Source organism: Pollicipes pollicipes, unplaced genomic scaffold (genome assembly GCF_011947565.3).
Source record: "Pollicipes pollicipes isolate AB1234 unplaced genomic scaffold, Ppol_2.1 Scaffold_4740;HRSCAF=5597_pilon_pilon_pilon, whole genome shotgun sequence".
In the NCBI taxonomy this organism is placed as follows: domain Eukaryota; kingdom Metazoa; phylum Arthropoda; class Thecostraca; order Pollicipedomorpha; family Pollicipedidae; genus Pollicipes; species Pollicipes pollicipes.
In genome coordinates, this window is record NW_023596545.1 from 28,675,709 (window position 1) to 28,696,177 (window position 20,469).

Consider the following 20,469-nt stretch of genomic DNA (forward strand, 5'->3'; position numbering starts at 1 on the left):
GCCACACTGATACTGCTCCGCATCGCTACGTGCCACCAGAATACCAAAGACCAATCATGAGAACGCAGCGCACGTGGGTGCGTTGAACCACTAACTTGTGCGCTGCGGGTTATTTACAAACCAACTGTACCGGCACGGAGGGTCATATTCTCGTGTTTCGTCGTCATCGTGTGCTCGGTCGTGCGCGCCTCCGCCGCAGCCGACACTAGAGCTGGTGTCCTCTCGATTGCAGTGAAGCAGCGCGTGACGGTGGAGATCGGCGACGAGAATGACAACGCGCCCACCTTCGACCCCAACCGGATCTACGAGGCCACCATCAAGGAGAACGCCAACATCGGCGCCAAACGTCATCGAGGTGGTGGCCCGCGACCCGGACTCGGGTGAGCTCGAGGCGGGCGGGGCGGTGACGGCCCGCTCGGTGACGAGTGGTCGCCGGGCGCCGTCGCCGGTTAATTAACGAGCTCGTTTGAGCACCGGCGGCGGCGGCGCCTGAGCCGTTGCGGCCGGCACTGGACCGGTGTCAGGTTGTCAGGACAGGTGTCAGGTGTCAGGGCGGGTGTCGGGACAGGTGTCGGCTGTAAGAACATGTGTTTGGCTGGTGGTATCGGGTCGGCGTCGCATGTCTTGGCTTGCTCATCGTGACCGAAGTCTCGGCCGTTTCGCCGTGACGTGTGCCGTCGTCAGTTCCTGGTGTTTCGTCTCCGGTTTGTGGTCTGCAAACTATTGATAACTGTCTGTAGCGCTCCTCATTGCTCTTGCTGAGCTGCTTCTCTTTTGACCGTGGTAACCCCACCTACTCCGGTGCCCTGGACTTGGCGCGTGAGGCTCCATGCTTCGTCACCGCGTGAAGCCTGGCACCGGTGTGCCGACGGCAACCGTCCCTGGCCTGCAGTCAGTCGGCTAGTGGCACTCCACCAAATGTCAGTGTGGACATGGATGCCCCATCACTTGCTGAACAGTTGCGGAAGTCCTGTCCATTGGTGACGGCCGGCCGGTCTATAATCATTCTAGCTCACTTCCCTTACAGTGCTGACGTAATACTGTGGTGTAAATCAATGTCCTCGGTTGTGTTATACGGCAGGGAGCCTTCTATTTTGGTGACATGTTTTCTCGGGTTGTCTCATGGTGTGGCAGAAGACGTGCGCTCGTCCAGTGCTTGCTGTGATGCGTGCTCGAGGCCAAGCGTTGTTCGACCCCTGCGCTGCCGCCGTCACTCTCCGGAGACGATGCCATGACCCCCCCCCCCCATGACCCGCAAAACGAAGCCGGCCAGGGCTTCACCGGGATGAGCGTGGCGGGACAGCACCGCCCGCCCCAGCGCGGTGGATCCCGGTTCGTTTCCGTCGTGCTTTGAGTGGCAGCGTGGGCGCCCCAGCCCCAGCCCCGTGTTGACTGTGGCACGGTATCGCGGCCTGGACAGATGTGTTTGCCCCGGTTATCTCGGGCCGGGTCGAGTGCGCCCACCTGTGTGTGCCGGTGCATCCGTGTCTTATCGGTCCTCGCCCCGCTGGAAATTGCCTCTCTGCCCGGCAGACTCCAAGATCCAGTACCAGATAACAGACGGGAACCACGGCGCAGCTTTCGACGTTGACACCGACACGGGCATGGTCAAAGTGAAGAACAAGCTGGACTTCGAGAACGTGAAGGAGGTGGGACTCAGGGCAGACGCGGCCATCCTGTCCCGTCCCGTCCCGCTCACGCTGATCTGCCTACGCCGGAGCCGGCTGGACCGCGCCTCACGGTTCCAGACTATAGCGCAATAAACTTAAATGGATTTCAAACTGGTCAGCACGATCATAAACTTTATGGTGCTGAAGCCTTTCTATTCGAAGGCGTATCAAATTTGGGTTTCGTTGCGATGTGTGATGCCGCGTGATCATGTGGCGTTTCTGTGAGTTTCGGGGGTAGAGCTGTTTTACGTTCGTCAAATGACGTCATAAACGAACCGACGGCATTTTCGGCGGCTATTTGGGAATGGTCTCAAAGTAAATGGTGGTCGCGTCCGTCATAATCCAGCATTCATCAGCATTTAACGTGTTCTCACACAGTCATGAAACGTTGACCGGCTGTATTAATGCAATGCAGAACGTGGTTACGACGGGGTAGCACCTCACTACACGGATGACACGTGTAGTTCGGCCCAACTTTGTCACTTTTGTACGACTGGATGGATTCCGCTGCTTCTCCGTGGCCGAATAGGCTGCCGAGTCGGGTGGGAGTCACTCGATTTGAAACATTCGGTTTGTCTTACAAGCTGCTGCAAAAGTACTGAACTTAATTGTGTGTTGTCCAAATACTGCTGAAACTTTGTAGAAATGCTGTCGACGTTTTGGCCCCATAAAGAACTATGGGCCTTCTTGAAAACTTTGTGCCTTTCCGGGGTCAGGTATGACGTAGTCATACGGCAAAATACATGCTTGAGGATGGCTTGTCAATGTGCAACACCTTCGCGTACGTGCGATGCATCAGCATGCGCTACCATAAGCACATTTATTTTAGGCGTCGCGAGAACGGATTGGCGCATGCGCGCAACACTGCTGTACCACGTTATTTATTGGTGTAAACATTTGTTATTCGTGACGGTATGGGCGCCAGGTAAGTTCTAACCTTTTAGCGTCACGTTCCGCCTCGCGAGGTAAAGAGTCGTGCCATATCTCGCCCATGACGTATTGAAGGGCCATTTGCTGAACTGGTACTGTCAAGCTGGCCATTTGATCATCCGCCGTCTACTCATGACTATGAGACGGAGGTAAATGTTAATATACGCCCGTAGAACGCTCTCTGTATGTCCATTTTCATGTGCCCGTAGAATACCACCTCCACCGCCCATTTGCTTTCGGCTTTAAAAGACCACCTCTGTCGTCCATTCACTCGCGCCCGTAGAAGACCGCCTGTGACGTCCACTGCTCGTGCACGTAGAACACCGCCTCTGCCGGCCGTTTGGTCCTGTGCGTGGAGGCCCGGCGGTGAAGGTACGCCTCCCTGTCCGGCAGTACACAATCTCGGTGACGGCCTCCGACGGCAAGTACGAGGCCACCCACCCGGTGAACATCGACGTCACCAACGTCAACGACGTGGCGCCCGTGTTCAACCAGTCCGAGTACCGGCTGAAGATGAGCGAAGGCCGCGCCTCCTCCGAGCCAATCACCAAGGTCGGTGGAGCCAGGCACATGGGAATGGTATAATGATCTGTCTGGTGTAGGGGTTCGGGGACTTGAGGTAAGGGTGGGAGTGAGAGTGGGGAGGGGGTAGCGGGGACGACTCTTACGGTGGTGGAGTTTGTGTTGTTGCCATGTTTGGCGACTGGCAGGTGAGAGAGTCTGGTTGGAGTTGAGCGTGGCTTTGCTGCACGGTTTACTGAAGCCTCTGCGGAGGTGGTCCGAAGTGCGCGACTAAGGGTGCCGCGCGGTCTGCTGCAGTCTCTACGGAGGCGGTCTGGAGCGTGCGATCAAGGGCTTTTTGTTTTAAGAGTGAAGAGTTGCTCCGTTTTTTTTTTCGTTGCAGCAGATAGGGGCGACATTTATTAAACGTTTGAGCCGATTGTGGCTCGTTTTTTTTAATCATTCTACGTCCTGACAAAGCCATCTTTTCCATACTGGTGGAGAAGGACACTTGACTCAATACAGTTGAAGCACGCATGAGGCTCAGTAACTGGTCCTACAATTCATATGTAGTTTCGAGCTTGCTGCTGTTGTGTAGCCGAAGAGAGGACTCCCAGATTGGGTCCACCTGCTTAAAGGCTGTTAAATAAAGCCGTGATTTAGAGATTCCCACTTCAAGCGCTGCCCATTATACGGCGCATTTCAGAGATCGATTGCCACATTCGTCTCGCAAAAAGGCGGTCGCAGCTGTTGCACTGTGTCCTTGAAGCTGGTTGCGATGATCTTATCATGGTTTGTGATAGAATTACGATTGGAAATTTCCATACTGTTCAGGACAGACCTTCCACTATGGAGAAATATGACACCAATATCCGAGAGACCATTCCAATCTACAGTCCCGGGTGCTATTAAACCAGAAGCCAGCTACGGGCTATATGTTGTCGTTGGAGAACTGTATACACCGACTCTTGGCACGCCAAGTTTTAGCAGTATCTTTCCAATGCGCCCGACAGCTTGAAACGTGCAGGAGGGTGTGTAGCTTTGGACGTGTTGTAATTCGTAGTGCGTAAAAGTAGGTTATATTTGGCCATGGTATTACTATTGTCTTTAACTATTTGACATAGCAGGCCTTTCCGTCACCTGTAACTTCTGTTGCCTTGAATTATTTTATGTAGCAGACTTTTTCACCCACCCAAGAGGCTACATGTCGCGTTGCGCCGTCTGAACCCCACGTGGAACTCGACTCCTGTTCGTTTTTACTTTTTTGGCCTGTGCATAGTGGGCGACTCACCAGTTGTTTCCATACACATGTTCTTGCTCGAAAGTACTTGGTGACACCCGCGCAGTTATGCTGGTCATGTTTTCACTTGTGAGCGCTCTTTGCATGCTTACGTCCCGCTCGCCTTGCCTGCGTGTTGGTCATCTCCCAGGTGTCTGAGTGCCGTGCCCCTATGTCCACGGAGTGGTACCTGGACCGGAGGCCCTTCAGGTCGCGTGATGTCCGTACGGGTCGCACCATCGCGGGACGGCGCCCCGATGGGGCCCGGTAGGGTAGTCGTCCTGTTTTGTTCGACATCGTTTGTATTTACCAGAAATAGGACGCTTGAGCCCTATCGATTACCGGATAACCTAGTTTGATTATTTTAGGAGACCTGGCCTGATTTACAGTTGGGTTTTTGTGCCAATCCGCGCTGCACCTTTCTTTGGCGATGTGTATGTAGACGGCATGTAGTGTATGTGGGCAGCAGATGATAATCGCCGGACGTTGCCCTCAGGTCACGGCCACGGACAAGGATCCGGATGGTGAGGCGTCCATTGTGTACAAGCTCTCCGGTCCGGGCATCTTCCCCGACCGGCCCAAGGACGACGTCTTCAGCATCAACGACGACGGCGAGGTGGTGGTGCTGAAGGTACGCCCCGCCGCCTGAGGCCACTGGGATCGCGCTCTCCCTTACGGCCCCTCGCTCCATTGGTGGAGTCCAACTGGCTCCATCTCGCTCCTGTCTGTCGTGCCCAGGCGGGTCGTCAGCGGAACCCTAATTGAGTCATTCTTCTTCGCGGCTCAATCTCCCATCTCCGGTCTGGGCAGGCCGGCTGCATGCTCTGGCTGGGTCATTTAGCGGCGGGGCTTGTCGTCCAGGCGTCGTGCCGCGCGAGCGAGCGGATCGCAGCAACTGTTCCCGCGCCGTTCCTTTGACGGCGGAACACCACCACGTCCAGCTGCAGGTGTTGTCGGTGGCGGCGTCACCCGTTCACTTGCACGCCTAGCAATCCGAGTCCCGCGTGATCGATGTCGACAATTTGCCCAACATTGCGCTATGATTAGACTGAAATTGCTTCAGAACCGGCAAGTGTTCCGGCTGGGTGCGGCGAGACATGTGATACGGCGTTTGACCTGGATTCGTTAGCGCTCTGTCTGGCCGCGACGGGTCACGGTCCGTGACGCTGTGCGCGTTTTTGCAAGTTTACGCGCTTACATGGGCCCGCCTTTTTCTGAGCATCCCGCGCTGTACTTCGTCATCATTATTTTCAAATAATCCTTGTTGGCACTCACCATGTGCTTCGCCCGACCCTCTGCGTTTCGCTCATTCCCAAGTCGACCATGTCCGCGTCTCGCGCCCACCGTCATCTCCCCCTCCCCCTCCCCTACCCCCACCCCCGCTCCTGGACCGGCGACAGTAAGCGCGCGCCGAGGCCGCGGCCGCCGCCACCGCCGCTTGTAACGGTGACCGGTGCCGCAGATCCTGGACCGCGACGAGGACACCGGCGGCCGCGAGATCTGGAAGCTGTCGGTGGTCGCGTGGGACAACGGTGGCAATGGCCTCGGCTCGTCCGTGCCCTTCACGCTCACGCTCACGGACATCAACGACAACGCGCCTTACCTGATCCAGGTGCGGTCACGGAGAGACGGCGCCGCGTGCGACTTGGTGCCTAGCTCCCGCCTCAGTACGTGCTGGCTGGCTTCACTCCCTCTCGAGTGTCGTGGCACTAAGGGTCTGAGCAGTTGCGGTGATCAATGCGTAATTCCAGAGGTCAAGGAAACAAACATTTTGATCTCGGTTTTTGCAAAGGGTTTTCTTTCTCTTGCTGCATGTGCCGCATGAATTTTGGACTTTCCTCTGACGGCTTCTGTTTTTGGCTCAGTTTTTTTAAAAAAAAGTTTTGTTAGTGACTTAGGTTTTGTGTCTGTTCATTGCTGGCAATCATTAGTAATGCATTGCTGCTATCAAGCGTTGACTTGACCCTGCTTGAACGTCTTCTATAGGACTGTTACCTGCTTTATCGCTAGCGTAGCGTTACGGCACCGTAATAGCGCCTCACAAGCTACCGACAGCCAACGCGCAAGCGTCTAAATACAGCTGCACATGCCCCGCAGAGCAACAGTTCGCGGCCAGTAATCATGGAAAACAAGTCCCCGGAGGATGTCGTCATCCCAGTGGAAGCGGACGACTTTGACGACCACCAGAGGAACGGCCCCGCCGTACACATTCCAGCTCGACCCCAACGCCCCTGACGACATCCGGCACAAATTCAGCGTCATTACCGTCGGTGAGATGGCGCCACAGTCTCCTGCTCCCAATGCGTGTTTTGCTTTGACAGCTTTAGAACATGGATATTACATAAAGTGAAGTGCTTCGCCCTCGGCTGATTTGATAGCTAACGTTTCTTGGCATGTTTTGCAATGGATTCTCAGACGACGTCTCTTGGGATGTTTTGCAGTGAACTCTCAGACGACATCTCCTGGGATGTTTTGCAGTGGATGCTTAGATGACGTTTCTTGGCATGTTTTGCAGTGAACGCTCGGACCTCGGCGCGCAGACATCTTATGTTGCGCGGTGCGGGCAAAGCCATCTAATCATTTTGTTTTTTACAACTGACTGGACCCGGTCGCCAGTTCACGAAGGGCACTGGCATCAGCCGTTTGTGGTATCAGAAACGAGGTCTTGGGTTTGACCCTTGGTGACCTATTCCCGGGCTCATGCTATTGGCTGGGAGGTTTTTCATCATGTGTTCCACCTCTCTGGCCTGACCACACCAGACCAGACCAGACCCGATCCCAGCTGGCTTGACCTGACCTGGCCCGACCGGACCCAACATGACCCGATCTGACCTGATCTTACCTGACCTGGCCTGACACAATCGGACCTGACCCAACCTAACCCGGCATGACCCGCTGTGACCCGAACTGTCCCGAGCTGACCCGAGCTGACCCGAACTGACCCTCAGTCCAGGACAACCGTGCGGAGATCCGGCCGCTGGTGACCTTCGACCGCGAGGATCAGAAGTCGTACGCCATCCCGGTGGTGGTGAGCGACAGCCAGTCGGCCTCTCCCGGCCCGCTCACCGGCACCAGCCTCTTCACCATCATCATCGGCGACGAGAACGACAACGACATGAAGGAAGGCACCAGTCGCATCGAAGTCTTCAACTTCGAGGTCAGTCGCGAGGTCCCACTGTCAGTGGCTGACACGTGCTTGGCTCAAAATGGACCCGACTCTGCCTGCCGTCGGGGTCAGATCCGGACAGAGCGTCCCTGGATCGCTGGGGGATGGGGCTGCGAACGTAGCCTGGTGTAGGTTTAAGTCGGGGTCCATGTCGTGGGATTATGAGGGTGCCCGTGAGACTGTGAAAAACGTGCTCTGAGGCCTCGCCGCGATGGGGTCACTCCTTAAGCTAGTCCCAACGCAAGTATGTCAGCGTGGAAAAGCATTCAGACGATCTTAAGTACCGTTGCTCATTATACGACGCCTTAAGTCGACTGCCGCGGAGCAGCGGCGCCGAACGCTGTGCTCATTAAGCATTGTGTATTCCCTCATCGCTAAGGTATTTTGATAATTACCACTCTGCTGCCGGCACGCTAGAGTGCAGGCTATTCCATGTTTTAAGCTGATTTGATGGTCGTTGACGGGGAAAATGGAGGTTAACGATATGGTCGGTACGGTGCGGAAGTGCAGCTGAAATGGTGCCATAACTGCATCTACACCATACCGTGAATGCCGATAACATCACCGACATCATTTCTCCCTTGGGACTTGCTCGCGCGACGTCGTCTAGCCGGCACCGGGCACCGTATTTTACTGCGGTGCCTCTCCACATTCATTTCACCGAAGTTGTCGTGGGTATTTCCGTTACCTCGGTCGCTCCTTGTCCGGTCTTCCCGCGAATGCTGAAAGCGCGGGCAACCGGCGTTCCCATTCCCCGGCGGTGTGTCGTATTCCGCTGGACATTTACCCACGTGAAGACCATGACGACGTAAGTGTCAATGACCATGGAAACTAGAGGCGAGGGTGGCGGCAACAACATTCGCAGTGATTCTTTTTTTCTCGGCGCTTTTACCAACTGCAGCCACTGCTCAAACAGCCGTCTCGTGTCTCTCACGACATTAGCCACAACGGGCGGGCAATTCGTGCGTAGCGCGCGAAATCTGAACCCCAGCCCACCAAGCAGACGCGCCGCGCGTGCTCGAAGACGCGTCGTGACCCGCCCTGACCTCGGACAGGAGCGGCGGCGCGCGGCCGGGCCGCCCGAGGTCGCCGACGTGTGGCTGACGGCCGAGTACGTGCGGAGGAAGGTGTATTTCCCGCGCCCCAAAGTGGGTACCGGCTGCCCTCGGCCGGAGCCGGACTCCGCCGGCCACGCATGGATTGTGCTCGACACGCGCGGCATGCCGTTACTGGGGCGCTGATCAGCTGCGCGAGCCTGCCGGTCCTGGCACAGTGCAGCGTCGGTGCGACGAATGCGACAGCTGCGACAGCTGCACTGTGGTTGCACCAGCTGCTCTGCGATGGCTGCACTCGGCTGGAATGTGCGGGGCGCGTGGTCGATGCGGCCGCTCCGTTGCTGTGTGGACGCCCCCGCCTGTACAGAGTGATTCTCCCCGTGCCGGTGGCGGCGCGCCGGACGGCAGTGGTGTGTCGCACCTGGCTTGTTTACTCGACGTCGCCAATGGCCTGAGAACGGCTGCCCCTGGCGCCCCGCTTGTCCGTCACGTCAGCGGAAGCGCGTGACGCCGCCCTGACGTCACCGACGCATGACGCAAGCCACGTCAGCACGTCAGACCACGTCGGCACCGCCTGGCCTCTGCCCCCTGCCTTCTGCCCCCTGTCCCCTGCCCCTTGCCCCCTGCCCCCTGCCGCGGCCCCTGCCTCCCGTCACTGCCTTCTGCCACCCGCCCGGCCGCAGAACTGGTCGGACGTGACACTCTGCTTCCATTGACATCCGCGTCTGGCGCCACGCCCCCACCGGATGGCTTGATTTGATTTCGCCTCTGGCCGTGCAGCACGCCGTCGGCTGCAGTCGCTGTCACTTGGCCGGCGGAAGTGTTTGTCATGAGGTGCTCTTCTGTCGCGATGATTTCCTCGAACGCCGCCATGCCGTGCTCCCCAGCGTATCGCGCCTTTCGGACGTACGGCTGCAAGGTGACTGACTTATTCGCCCCCCGGGCATCGTCCTGATGTTGACAGTGAGGTATGGCCGGGAGTCCACCTCTCCCAACCCCGCCCCTTTCAAAATTGAGTACCACTTCAAGGCACCGAAGCGTTTCTCCTGCTGCGTGACCGCGTGACCTTCAGCCGGTGACCGTGAACTTTGCCACCGCTGACCTGGTGACCTTCATGGCCGCAGGGGAAGATGCCTGACACGGTGGTGGGCCGTGTATTCGTGGAGGACCCGGACGACTGGGACCTGCCGGACAAGACCTTCTCCTGGCTGGACGGCCAGGACTACCGCCACTTCGAGCTCGACACGGAGACGGGCAGCATCACCATGCGATACGGCACGCCAAACGGCTCCTACCCGCTCAAGTTTCAGGTACTGCGCCGAGCTAGGGAGAATCTTTGTTTGCCTGAGAATGGGAAAGGAGGAGAGCGAGTCTCGCGTTCGAAGATATTGACGCAAGCGTCAGATGTGATGGAACAAGTTCACCTATAACTATTGTAATTATTGGTATAATTTTTTAATGGCAAAGACTGCTCTTGGTAGCACAATTCTCTGTTTAGTAAATTTGCTTTTCGATGTGTCATGGTTTGATTACGTCATCGTACCTTGCACAACATTGGTTGATAGCCGAATGACAGCCGTGATGTCTTGAAATCGTGCTCACAAACGCCATATATGAACTCCTCTATAATCATATCTTTCTTGGCCTTTATCGCCGTATGGCTCATGGAATAGCAGGACATTAATGACGCTATGATGACGTTATCAATGTCAAGGCAACTTAAAAATACTCTCCCAGAAATACTCACCCCATCTTCGCGGGCGTGCAGCTCAGAAACTAGCGGGCTTAGGTCTTAAGAAGAAAAGGGTTGTGAACAGCACCGAAAGACCTTCAAAATGGCTATTTCAGTTCAAAACCCCTTATAAATGTGAAACACTCCCTTTAAGAGACAACACGTGGCAAAATTGTGCGGATGGTGTGTTCGCGTGTTGTCTTTTTTTACTTGAATTTGCATTCCCAGATAAAAGTTGTGTTCGGTTCAGACGCGGTACGCAAGCTCAGTAATGATAATATCCATCAATAATTCATCTCGTTTCGTATGCTACGCTTTAGGCTCAGCCCCGTCCCCATATTTGTAAGCGCTGGCTGGACCCGTTATCTGCAACAGGACGCCTAATCTGATACCCAGTCTGTAACTGAACCTGAAACTGAATCCGAAACACCGGCGAACGCCATCATCGGGCGACGAGAGCTTGTTTTTCACGCCACCACCGCGAAAGCCTTGTGGTAGCGTGCGATAACAACAGTCCCGCCGCGCGTCGCCAGGTGTACGACAAGAAGTTCCGCAGCACGGTAGACGCGTACGTGACGGTGGCGGTGCGCCTGCTGCCGCGGGAGGCCGTCATCAAGTCGGGCTCGCTCCGTATCAAGGGCGTCACGGCAGAGGAGTTCGTCTCGCGGCCGGACAGGGAGGTGAGTCGCCGGCGGATTTCGCTGGGCGTCACGCTCGTGACCTATCTGCCCACTGGACTCAGAACGTATGACCCGCGCCACGCCTCCCGTGACATGCGCCACAGCTCGTGCCCCGCCTCCCGTGACACGCGTCACAGCTCGCGACACGCCTCCCGTGATATGAGTCACAGCTCCCGCCGCGCCTCCCGTGACATACGCCACAGCTCGTGCCACGCCTCCCGTGACATACGTCACAGCTCGCGCCACGCCTCCCGTGACATGATTCACAGCTCCCGCCGCTCCTCCCGTGACATACGCCACAGCTCGTGCCACGCCTCCCGTGACTTACGCCACAACAGCTCGGCCACACCTCTCTTGATATGTGCCACAGTTCTCGTCACGCCCTCAGTGACATACGTCACAGCTCGCGCCACGCCTCCCGTGACATGAGGCACAGCTCGCACCACGCCTCCCGTGACACGCGTCACAGCTTCCGCCACGCCTCCCGTGACATTAACCCGGAGCTCGGTTTCAGGCACCTGGCTCGTTCCGCCACGCTCACACCATGCAGTGTCTCCCTCAGGCTGTCATGCCCTCGAGGGTCTTGGCCACGTTCATCGGACGAGGGAAATGTCTCTTGCTTACAGTCAAATAAACATATGCACGAACACGACCCACAATGTTTTGATTCGGCACAGGTCAAGGTCACGGCTTCCCGCCGTGACGTCACCGCCCCCCCCCCCCCCTCCCCCAGACGCCGTCGATGCACGAGCGTCTGATCGTCCAGCTGGCCCGGCTGTTCACCACCGCCCCGGAGAATGTTGACCTGTTCGGCGTGCAGAACAACGACGCCGGCGGCGTGGACGTGCGCTACTCGGCGCACGGCTCGCCCTATTACGACAGCGAACGCATGGACGGCATCGTGGCGCAGAACAAAAAACAGGTGGGCGGTGGGGGGCGCCGCACGTGGCGCGTGATGAAGCGAGGCGGTAGTGTCTGTGCATGCCACGGCTGGTGTGGGTGGTGCATGGTGTTGAAGGTGGCGGTTGTTGTGTTGCGCGCATTTTTTGCTACGGTGGTTTATGATGTTTGGTTTGCCTATGCATTTAGCTGCAGTCGTGTGAGTGCATTGACCTTATGGGAGAGAAACGCTGGTTTGTCACGGTTATTGTTGTCATGCCTATTAGAGAACCGCGTGATTGAGTACTATTTCACCTCGAATATGATGAGTAAGATATGAGGGAAGTACATGGCCGATATGTTCCCGGGTTTTTATCACCATTAAGATATCATGCCATGACACTGCGACGGAGCCACGCGCAGCTGACCGGCCCCGCTGATCCATCTTAAGCTGCTGGCATGCCGTCCTCGCGGTTGCTAACTCCTGTGATCTGCGTGCTCAGCTGGAGGATTTGTTCGGCTTCGAGATCGAGCAAGTGGGCATCAATGACTGCCTGTACGAGGCAACCTGCCAGGGCAGCTGCCACGCCGAGCTGAAGATCTTCGACGACGAGGTGTACCGCGTCCAGACCAACACGTCGAGCATCATAGGTGGGTCGCAGCGTCGGGATGGTGGTGAGCGTATCTCGCTCCTACCGCGCCGACAGTAGGCATCGGATCAGTAGAGGGAAGAGGGTCCGTAAATGCCCAGTGCAGTTAAAGCAAGCGACGCATCTGGAGTACATAAGGAAGTTGACTCCTCTAACGCTTGACCTGGCCCTGCCCTTCGCTCGCTCCGCCATCATTCTGTGAAGGCCTGCATGCCACACGAGGTAGCTGAGCTATTGCATCACTGATCCCGATCATGGTGGTGGATGGGTGTAGTCTCGTTGGATTTCATGCCAACAACTGTCGCTGTATTGCCTATGTCTCCGTGTCATTTCGATAGCACCAGTGTGTCGACGTACGACTGGGAGGCACATGCTCATTGCATTTTGTACTGGTTCCCCCAGGCTGAAACTCGTGCAACAGCCGGTGCAACTTTGTGCTGAACTTTGAGCATGATTTTGCTTGGATCATTTTACCATGATCACCGCGAATTTTTCCTCCCGATGACATTGAATCCGTTGCTGCGCCACAACATTAGGACTAGCACACGCGATCATCACGAGCCGCTTTTAAATCTTGTGACCGACGCCTGGGGCTGTTGGACGTCACCAGGTGTGAAGACGGAGCTGCAGTACCGCTGTGGCGAGTGCGAGGCCAAGATGGAGCGCCAGATCTGTCTACATGACGGCGGCTGGAATGAGGCGCGGCAAAAGTGAGTCGGTGGTGTTCAAAAGCCCCGATCCCAGAGCTGGTGACGCAGGCGGCTTACAACACACAAGAGTGCAATTAAAGATCAGCTGGTGCTTTGTAGAAATGGTGGATAAACCAAAAAAGTGTTTTTATTTAGACTGAAGCCTCTGACGTTCGCAGTTCTACTACCGTTTGCTAAGTCTGAACGCCTGCACTGTCACGGATGTTCACCGTATCCTACAACACACGAGAATGCAATTAGAGATCAGCTGGTGCTTTGCAGAAATGGTGGATAAACCAAAAATACATGTTTTCATTTAGGCTGACGCTCCTGACGTTTGCAGTTCTATCTTTTGTGAAGTCTGAACGCCTCTGTTGTCACGAATGTTCATTGCATCTTCGGACCCCGACCCGTCACGTTCGGCCACCGCGCTCCAAAGCGTCGGCCAGCCCGTCTGTGTGTTTCGCTCCGTGGTGGTGCGCGCCCGCGCGCCCGCGCTGCTCCCTCGCCGTCACCGGACCCCGCGCGCGCAGGTGCGACTGCCCGGAAGGCTACCCGGGCCCCAACTGCCAGGGCGACACGATCCACTTCGAGGGCACCGGCTACGCGTGGTTCCCGACGCTGACGGCGTGTAACGCGTCGCGGCTCAGCTTCGACCTGACCACGGCCGCCGACGAGGGCCTCGTCATGTACAACGGGCCGCTGTCCGAGCCCCCCGACTTCGTGCAAGGTCAGTGGGCGACGCCGGCCGCCTGGGGAGAGGGAGGGCGTGCGGGCCGCTGAGAAGCAAGGGGTCGTGGGGCGGAGGGGGTGGGGTGGGGTACCGAGCCAGGCCCCGGAAGATGAACATTGCGGAAGCTGTGCGTGTCCGGATCGCCCACGTTAGTTCAAGGAATGTGGTACAAGCCAGGCATCGCCGTGCGCGACTTTTTCGGATGCCCAGTGGGTACGGTATCAACTGCTATGTAGGCGTGCTTTCACCTGTCACAACGACCAGGAATTTCACGCACTGTATGAAGAGACAGCGAAGGATTAGACGACTTCGTATTGGTAAGTAAGGTCACTTGGCAAGCTGCCGCTGCCTGGTACCGCGCGGATATACTCTGTTTCATTGAACGTAGCGTCTCCCTCCTTCTCTAACATATCGCTCGGCGTGCAGATTTTTTCGCGGTGGACCTGTTGGAGGGTCGCCTGCGTGTGTTCATGAACTACGGTACGGGAACGGTAGTGGCCAGTCCAGAGGTCAAGGTCGACGACGGGGTCATCCATCACGTGGACATCACCTGGGACACAGAGGTCAGTATGTATGCGGGCTCTTGCTGCCATGCTAGTCATGGTCTGGAGTCGTGGCGTTTCCGTTATGTTAACGTCGCATCGGGTGTGAAGTTAGGGATGGATATGGCGAGAAAAGGTGCCGCGGTGCACGTCTTGAACGCCCGCGACAGGACCTGACAAAACAGGCGCGCCTAGTACTTGACAAACGTAAAACAGGGGATCGGAAGGATGCGTTGCAAGGGAAAACAACAGCTGCAACATGCAACGTGACGTGTAACGTGACGTGACGTGTGACGTGACGTGTGACGTGACGTGTGACGTGACGTGTGACGTGACGTGTGACGTGACGTGACTTGACTTGTGACTTGTGCCGTGCCGTATGGCGTGACGCGACGCGACGTGTGACGTGACACGTGACGCCTCGCGTTACGTAAGTGACGTGTGACGCCGGCGACCCGCGTGACGCCCCTCCCCGCCTGCAGACGGTACTGGTGCTGGTGGACAGCTGCGTGGGCGGCACCACCTGCCAGGCGTCGGTGGCGGCGCCTGCCGCGCCTGACGGCGAGAAGAACGCCTTCCTGAACGTGGTGACGCCCCTGCAGCTAGGCGGCTCGGCCGTGCCGCTGGACCGCGTGCAGGCCTTCATGTCCTGGGAGACGGTGCCCGGCTGGGGCGGCTTCTCCGGCTGCCTCCAGAACATGACCTTCCTCGACAGGGTGAGACAGCGTTCGCGAGCGGCGGGCACGGAGAGAGCGAGACGGGCTTCGTGTGTGATCATGAACTCAATAAACCGATCAGTATGTAGGTGTGTTAAAAAACGGAGAATCACGTCAGTTGTGTGTATGATTGTTGAGAAAGGCTGAGGCGAGACAGATATACTTGAAATTTTGGTTTGCTTGGCCCATATCACGAACAAATCGCTGTTAGATGCATATGAATAACGCCGTCCAAAGTTGATCCAGCATCACCTATTTTAGATTTTTTGTGTAGCACAAGTGGAGCTGGAGTTAGTTTAGGTATGGTGCAGGTTTTTGCCAGAGTAGAGTGCAGTTTTGGGCTATTGTGACAATTTGGAGCCGGTTCGGGCAGGAATCAGGGTTTCAGCAGGAAACTGGTTCATAACCATCATCCATGACATGGGCCATCTGTCATCCCTGTCGACGCGATAACTGCTGATCATAGATAGCATGTTCTCGACAGCTTGGCTGCGACCGTATTTGTATCGCTCCCTTGTCGCGCATGTCTCGAATCCTCCAGCCAGAGCCACGCAGTGACTGGAAGGAGGCTGGTGACTCACTCGCTGTGTCGGTTTAACGCGCAGGTGTTCGACCTGAGCGCGCCTGCCGAGGGGAAGGACTTCAGCCGCTACTGCTCGGAGGTGGTGAAGGCGAAGCCGGTCATAGAGCCGACGTCTGGCTTTCTGGCCGTCATTCTCGGCTGTGCGGGTATCCTGCTGAGTAAGTGATCCTCAGCTCGTTGCTCAGCGCTGACCTGAGTTGGGATGTTTGAACTGCTGCTTGCATTGTATGAGCGGTGAGTGGTGCACCGAGGCACTTTGTTTCGGCGTGTCAACGCGCTGTACCAAAGCTGTCCTGCGGAAGGTTTTGCAACGCTGTGTGCCGTCCTTGGCGCGTCAAAATCGAGATTCATTCACACAATTACACTCATTGACAACTCAACGCTGTTCATTCATTCATTCATTCATTCATTCAGTCAGTCAGTCAGTCAGTCAGTCAGTCAGTCAGTCAGTCAGTCAGTCAGTCAGTCAGTCAGTCAGTCAGTCAGTCAGTCAGTCAGTCAGTCACAAAGAGGCATCCAGTCGTCATTGTCACGATTATTCCGAGGCGAACCCGATGTTCCGCTGCGGTCGTGTTCAATGTTCGCCGACTCGGCTGCGACGCGTCCCCGGCCTGACCCCGCCCCTCGCCGACAGTGCTCATCATCGCGGTGATCATGTACCGCCGACGCCACGTGCGAGCCCTCTACAAGGAGCCGACGGACGAGATGCGGGACACCATCATCAACTATGACGACGAGGGCGGCGGCGAGAAGGACCAGACGGCGTACGATCTCAGCGTGCTGCAGGTGGCCAACGGCGTGCCCAGTGAGTTGGGAGCGGGAGGGGGCCGGACGTGGGTCGGTCGGACCCTGACTTCAGACATGGAGTGGCCCTGATGGGACGCGTGTGAGTGTGTGTGGATGTGCACCGCCGGCATGAAGCTGTTACCAGATTTTTTGTAAGGGTACGTGGGCTTTGGTAACGCTGATCACAAGCTAGATTTAGTGCCAGGTTTTCAAACATCAATGGTGTTACCAGAGGGTCACTTTAAGCATGTCTGCGGTGCTGGTCGTGGCTTACTGCTAACTGGCCAAATGTGAGAGAATGCTGTGTGTGTTAACAGTATCAGTTCACAAGCACCGGAGAGGATGAATTATGGTGTCGCGTCAGCAGTAACAAAATTGGCATTTGCCTTGCGATACTGTGTCTTTTGGCTCTGAGTCCGTCCAGTTTCCACTTCACGCTGCCAGTCTTAGTTATCGATCTGCCTGCCATCTATGTTAAGTGTCCTGCACTACAGCTTCAGTTGTGCACGGTTGGGCATGTGGTCGATCCCTGCATGCTTGAGACTACGAGCGTTCTGAATAGGAGCTCTCTGGCACATCCGTGGGCAGTTGATGTTGTTGGAGGAGGGCGATGGATGTAGTTTAAGTGCCTGTTGACTTTAATAACGGCGCCGAGGAAACCTCAGGCTAATTGCTCACCTAATTGCAGCTGGCGGCGAGTAATTTGAGTGTTTGATGCGAAATTTAACGAGAACAGTGCTTCACCCCCTATTAAATTCCTCACGAGTTAACGATAACAACCCGTGAGATTTTCGCCCACTGTGTGCCATGCATCGAGCATTCTGCCGCCCCTACAGCAGAGTTTAACCGCATACAAGCAGCTTGTCACCCAGACGACCACCGGGACCCCGTGACATCGCCGTGCTCCCCGCAGAGGAGAACGGCCGGCCGGTGGGCCAGACGCCCGGCCAGCCGCCGTCCGTGCGCAGCTTCATCGACGACAACAAGAACCAGATGGACAAGGACGAGCAGGCCTGGCCGTCAGACGACGTCAGGAACTACGCCTACGAGGGCGGCGGCAGCTCGGCCGGCTCGCTCTCCTCGCTCAACTCGGGTAGGCGGCTGGTTGGTCGGCCGGCGCGCCGGCAGGATGTGGGGGCGCGAGGCTTGGTGGCGCGCGCCTGACGGGGCGCGGGGCTTCTGCGAGGCAAAACAGGTCGTTTGTTGCTGTTTGGATGTGGCAGGTGGATGGTTTCATTTCCGTGGCGTCGGGACGCTACGTCTCGCTAAAGCGCAGATGAATGGAGTGGATTTAGAGGGTGGCCGGATTATCTTGGAGCGAGGGAAAATGTTTACGTAGATTTTCTCAGGATTAAGGGAGTTTTTAAAGTCTGACTGGTGTAGTGGGTGCGCCAAGTGCCAGTCGTTTTGATTTCCTGAGCGATATTAGCACTTATTTCTGATAATAACTTCTAATTTCACGTCAGTGTCGTCCCAGCCGCAGTGGTGGCTGCCGCCTTTATTTTTAACCCGACTATCTTTAGACACCAAGGCGCAGCTAAACGCTCGACACGACGTGGGGCTGTCACAGCTGGCGGTGTCGTGACGTAGTTGGACGGGGGCCCCCGGGCACCTCGGGTACCATGCCTTCTGACCCCTCGGCCCCCCCGCTGCAGGCACAGACGACAACGACCTCAACTTTGACATCCTGAACGAGTTTGGTCCCCGCTTCCGCAAGCTGGCCGACATGTACGGCGGTGGCGACGAGGACGAGGACGAGCCGGCGGCCGGCGGCCGGCCATCGTCTCTCGCTGGCGAGTCCTGGTGCTAGCGGCGGCCCGCCACCCCGCCCTGAGCAGGTGCCGCAGAGGACGCGGCCCCGCCGGTGGCCGAGAGGGGCTGGGTCCGTGCTGGACACGTCGCGTGCCTGCGACGGTCGTCCGGCGCTCGTGGGTGGTTCCGCCCGTCCCCAGGGAGGACTGTCGGACGGCGGCAGCTGTGAGTCAAGCGAACAAAGGACCTTGGGTCTGCCTGCGTCTGCGGCTATCTCGCCCGCGCCAGGCCTTTTGTGGCCGTCGACTGCCGGACACGGGAGACGCCTCGAGGCAGCGTGTGGGCCCAACCGCGGCCATTGTAGCGGCGAGAGGAGTGACGCACGGCGCAGGACCAAGACCAGCGGCGAAGTTGTGATACCCGGACGTTGTCGTGCGTGGACAGCACGAGCGGCCGCGCCCGGAGGTGAACGCACGAGCGGGATGCCCCACGCGGTGAGCCGCCGGCTAGCAGATATCATTGCCACGGAGTACTTAATCTATTTTACGGTGCGGTTTGTGTGCGCGCGCGTGCGCGCGGTGCCCGCCAGCTACCGCGCGCCTAGTCATGTGAACTGCGGACGGGCTGTCGGGACCACAACCAACCAACCAACCAACCAACCAACCAACCAACCAACCAATCAAAGCTGTGAACCTGCGTGCTGGCGAGCGCGAGCGCGGCCGGGCGGGAGGTGGGGCGCAGGGCGGCTGACGCCTGGCGGGGGCGCGGGCAGGCGCTGGGCGGGGGCGCGGGCAGGCGCCCGGCGGCGCTCGTCCAAGTGCCGGCGTTGCGAGTCGACGCCGTGTTTTGTAATCCATGTGATTGGTGCATCGGTGGCCGTAGCTAGCGGTGTTGCGTGTGCGGCGGCGGCGCGCCGGCCGTCGCGCGCGCGTGTCGCGGTGACCGGTGGCCGGCCCTCGGCCGGTTCGCACCAGGTTCGGAGTGGGGTGGACCGGAAGAGCGGAGGCATTTTACGTGTAGGGTCTCCTGCCGAGAGGCGGGACGCGACCGCCCGATGTGTGATCGTCAGTGGGGAGCGGTCCAAGCTGAATTGTCACTGTCACATTCCACTTTTCTACAGCGGCGACGTCACGGTTGACTGTGCCTCGCCCCGCGGCTGTGGGCCGGGGCTTGCACGCTGGTGATGATGATCTCAGTCCAGATCTGGAGGTGCGTCCTGGAGCTGTCACTCGTGCAACTGTGCCCTCACTAGAGCCTCCTGCCCTGCCGGTCGCACTCTAGCCCGTCCGGGGCAGATGTGTGGCTGTCTGTACCGATGTCCCGCATTTTCTCAGCACAGCGGGGAGTGGCCCGAGCGGTCGGGCGGTCTCTCTTCTCTTTTATATGTTTGATAAGGTACCGACAGTGCCATAACGCTGCTTCTTTTAAATAAAAGTGCCTCACGAATTGTCGGTCGTTTGGAGGTGTTATCTAGATGGTATGCACTTGGCTTTTACAATGGTAATTTGACTGGGGTTTTAGCGTCAAACTCGCTGTAAAAGACATCTGTCAACTTCAGTGTTGTAGTTTTTACGGCGGTGCTTCTTGCTTGTAGTTAAAAGTGTCTGATGAGTTTCTCTTTTTTGACTGAGTGAAGAACAAAGCTGCGTTTTGTCCCCAATTTCTGAAACGGCTATCGAAAGGGTTGCCCGTCTAATATAACCAATCAATCGAAGGGGCTGCCCTAAAAAATTAACGTAACTTAGCATGAGACTGGCCCATTTGCGTGTTTAATAGTACAAATTTCACGTAGGTCAGTGCAGCTGGATGCTTGGAAATCGAGCCCCGGCAGCTTTGTTACGAGAGATGGCCTTTATATCCGCGGTCTGCTGTTCAGTTCGTGTTCAGCCAATCAACTTCTCGTTTTAACAGATACCTTTCACAACTAGGAAGGTGGCCGCGCAAAACTACAGTGATTTTATACCCGCAGCGCTGGTCGCTCGTGGGTATGCATAATGGCTGCTCGGATGTACGCGCACATTGTGAGAAACCGTCGGCCGACGGGTTTCCCGTCACAAATGTCATGACACACGATGTTTCGGAGCGTCGGCTCGGGCGGGCCCTCCCGTCCGAGCCAATCATCAGTC

General features: G+C 57.0%; 1 protein-coding gene across 1 annotated transcript in view; it reads left to right on the plus strand.

Moving 5' to 3' along the window:
• The window catches only part of LOC119098164 (neural-cadherin), a 20,161-nt gene extending 1,059 nt beyond the window's left edge, over window positions 1–19,102 (plus strand). Inside the window, exons 2-20 of the mRNA XM_037221095.1 lie at window positions 233–355; window positions 1,534–1,649; window positions 2,994–3,152; window positions 4,877–5,011; window positions 5,843–5,992; window positions 6,539–6,650; window positions 7,329–7,537; window positions 9,726–9,911; window positions 10,867–11,013; window positions 11,747–11,935; window positions 12,396–12,543; window positions 13,153–13,252; window positions 13,765–13,961; window positions 14,391–14,527; window positions 14,989–15,222; window positions 15,828–15,963; window positions 16,440–16,610; window positions 17,505–17,684; window positions 18,247–19,102. Coding sequence (XP_037076990.1) covers window positions 233–355; window positions 1,534–1,649; window positions 2,994–3,152; window positions 4,877–5,011; window positions 5,843–5,992; window positions 6,539–6,650; window positions 7,329–7,537; window positions 9,726–9,911; window positions 10,867–11,013; window positions 11,747–11,935; window positions 12,396–12,543; window positions 13,153–13,252; window positions 13,765–13,961; window positions 14,391–14,527; window positions 14,989–15,222; window positions 15,828–15,963; window positions 16,440–16,610; window positions 17,505–17,684; window positions 18,247–18,401 — 2,984 coding nt within the window. The 3' untranslated portion in view covers window positions 18,402–19,102. The remainder of the gene's footprint in view (window positions 1–232; window positions 356–1,533; window positions 1,650–2,993; window positions 3,153–4,876; window positions 5,012–5,842; window positions 5,993–6,538; window positions 6,651–7,328; window positions 7,538–9,725; window positions 9,912–10,866; window positions 11,014–11,746; window positions 11,936–12,395; window positions 12,544–13,152; window positions 13,253–13,764; window positions 13,962–14,390; window positions 14,528–14,988; window positions 15,223–15,827; window positions 15,964–16,439; window positions 16,611–17,504; window positions 17,685–18,246) is intronic.
• The last annotated feature ends 1,367 nt before the right edge of the window (window positions 19,103–20,469 follow it).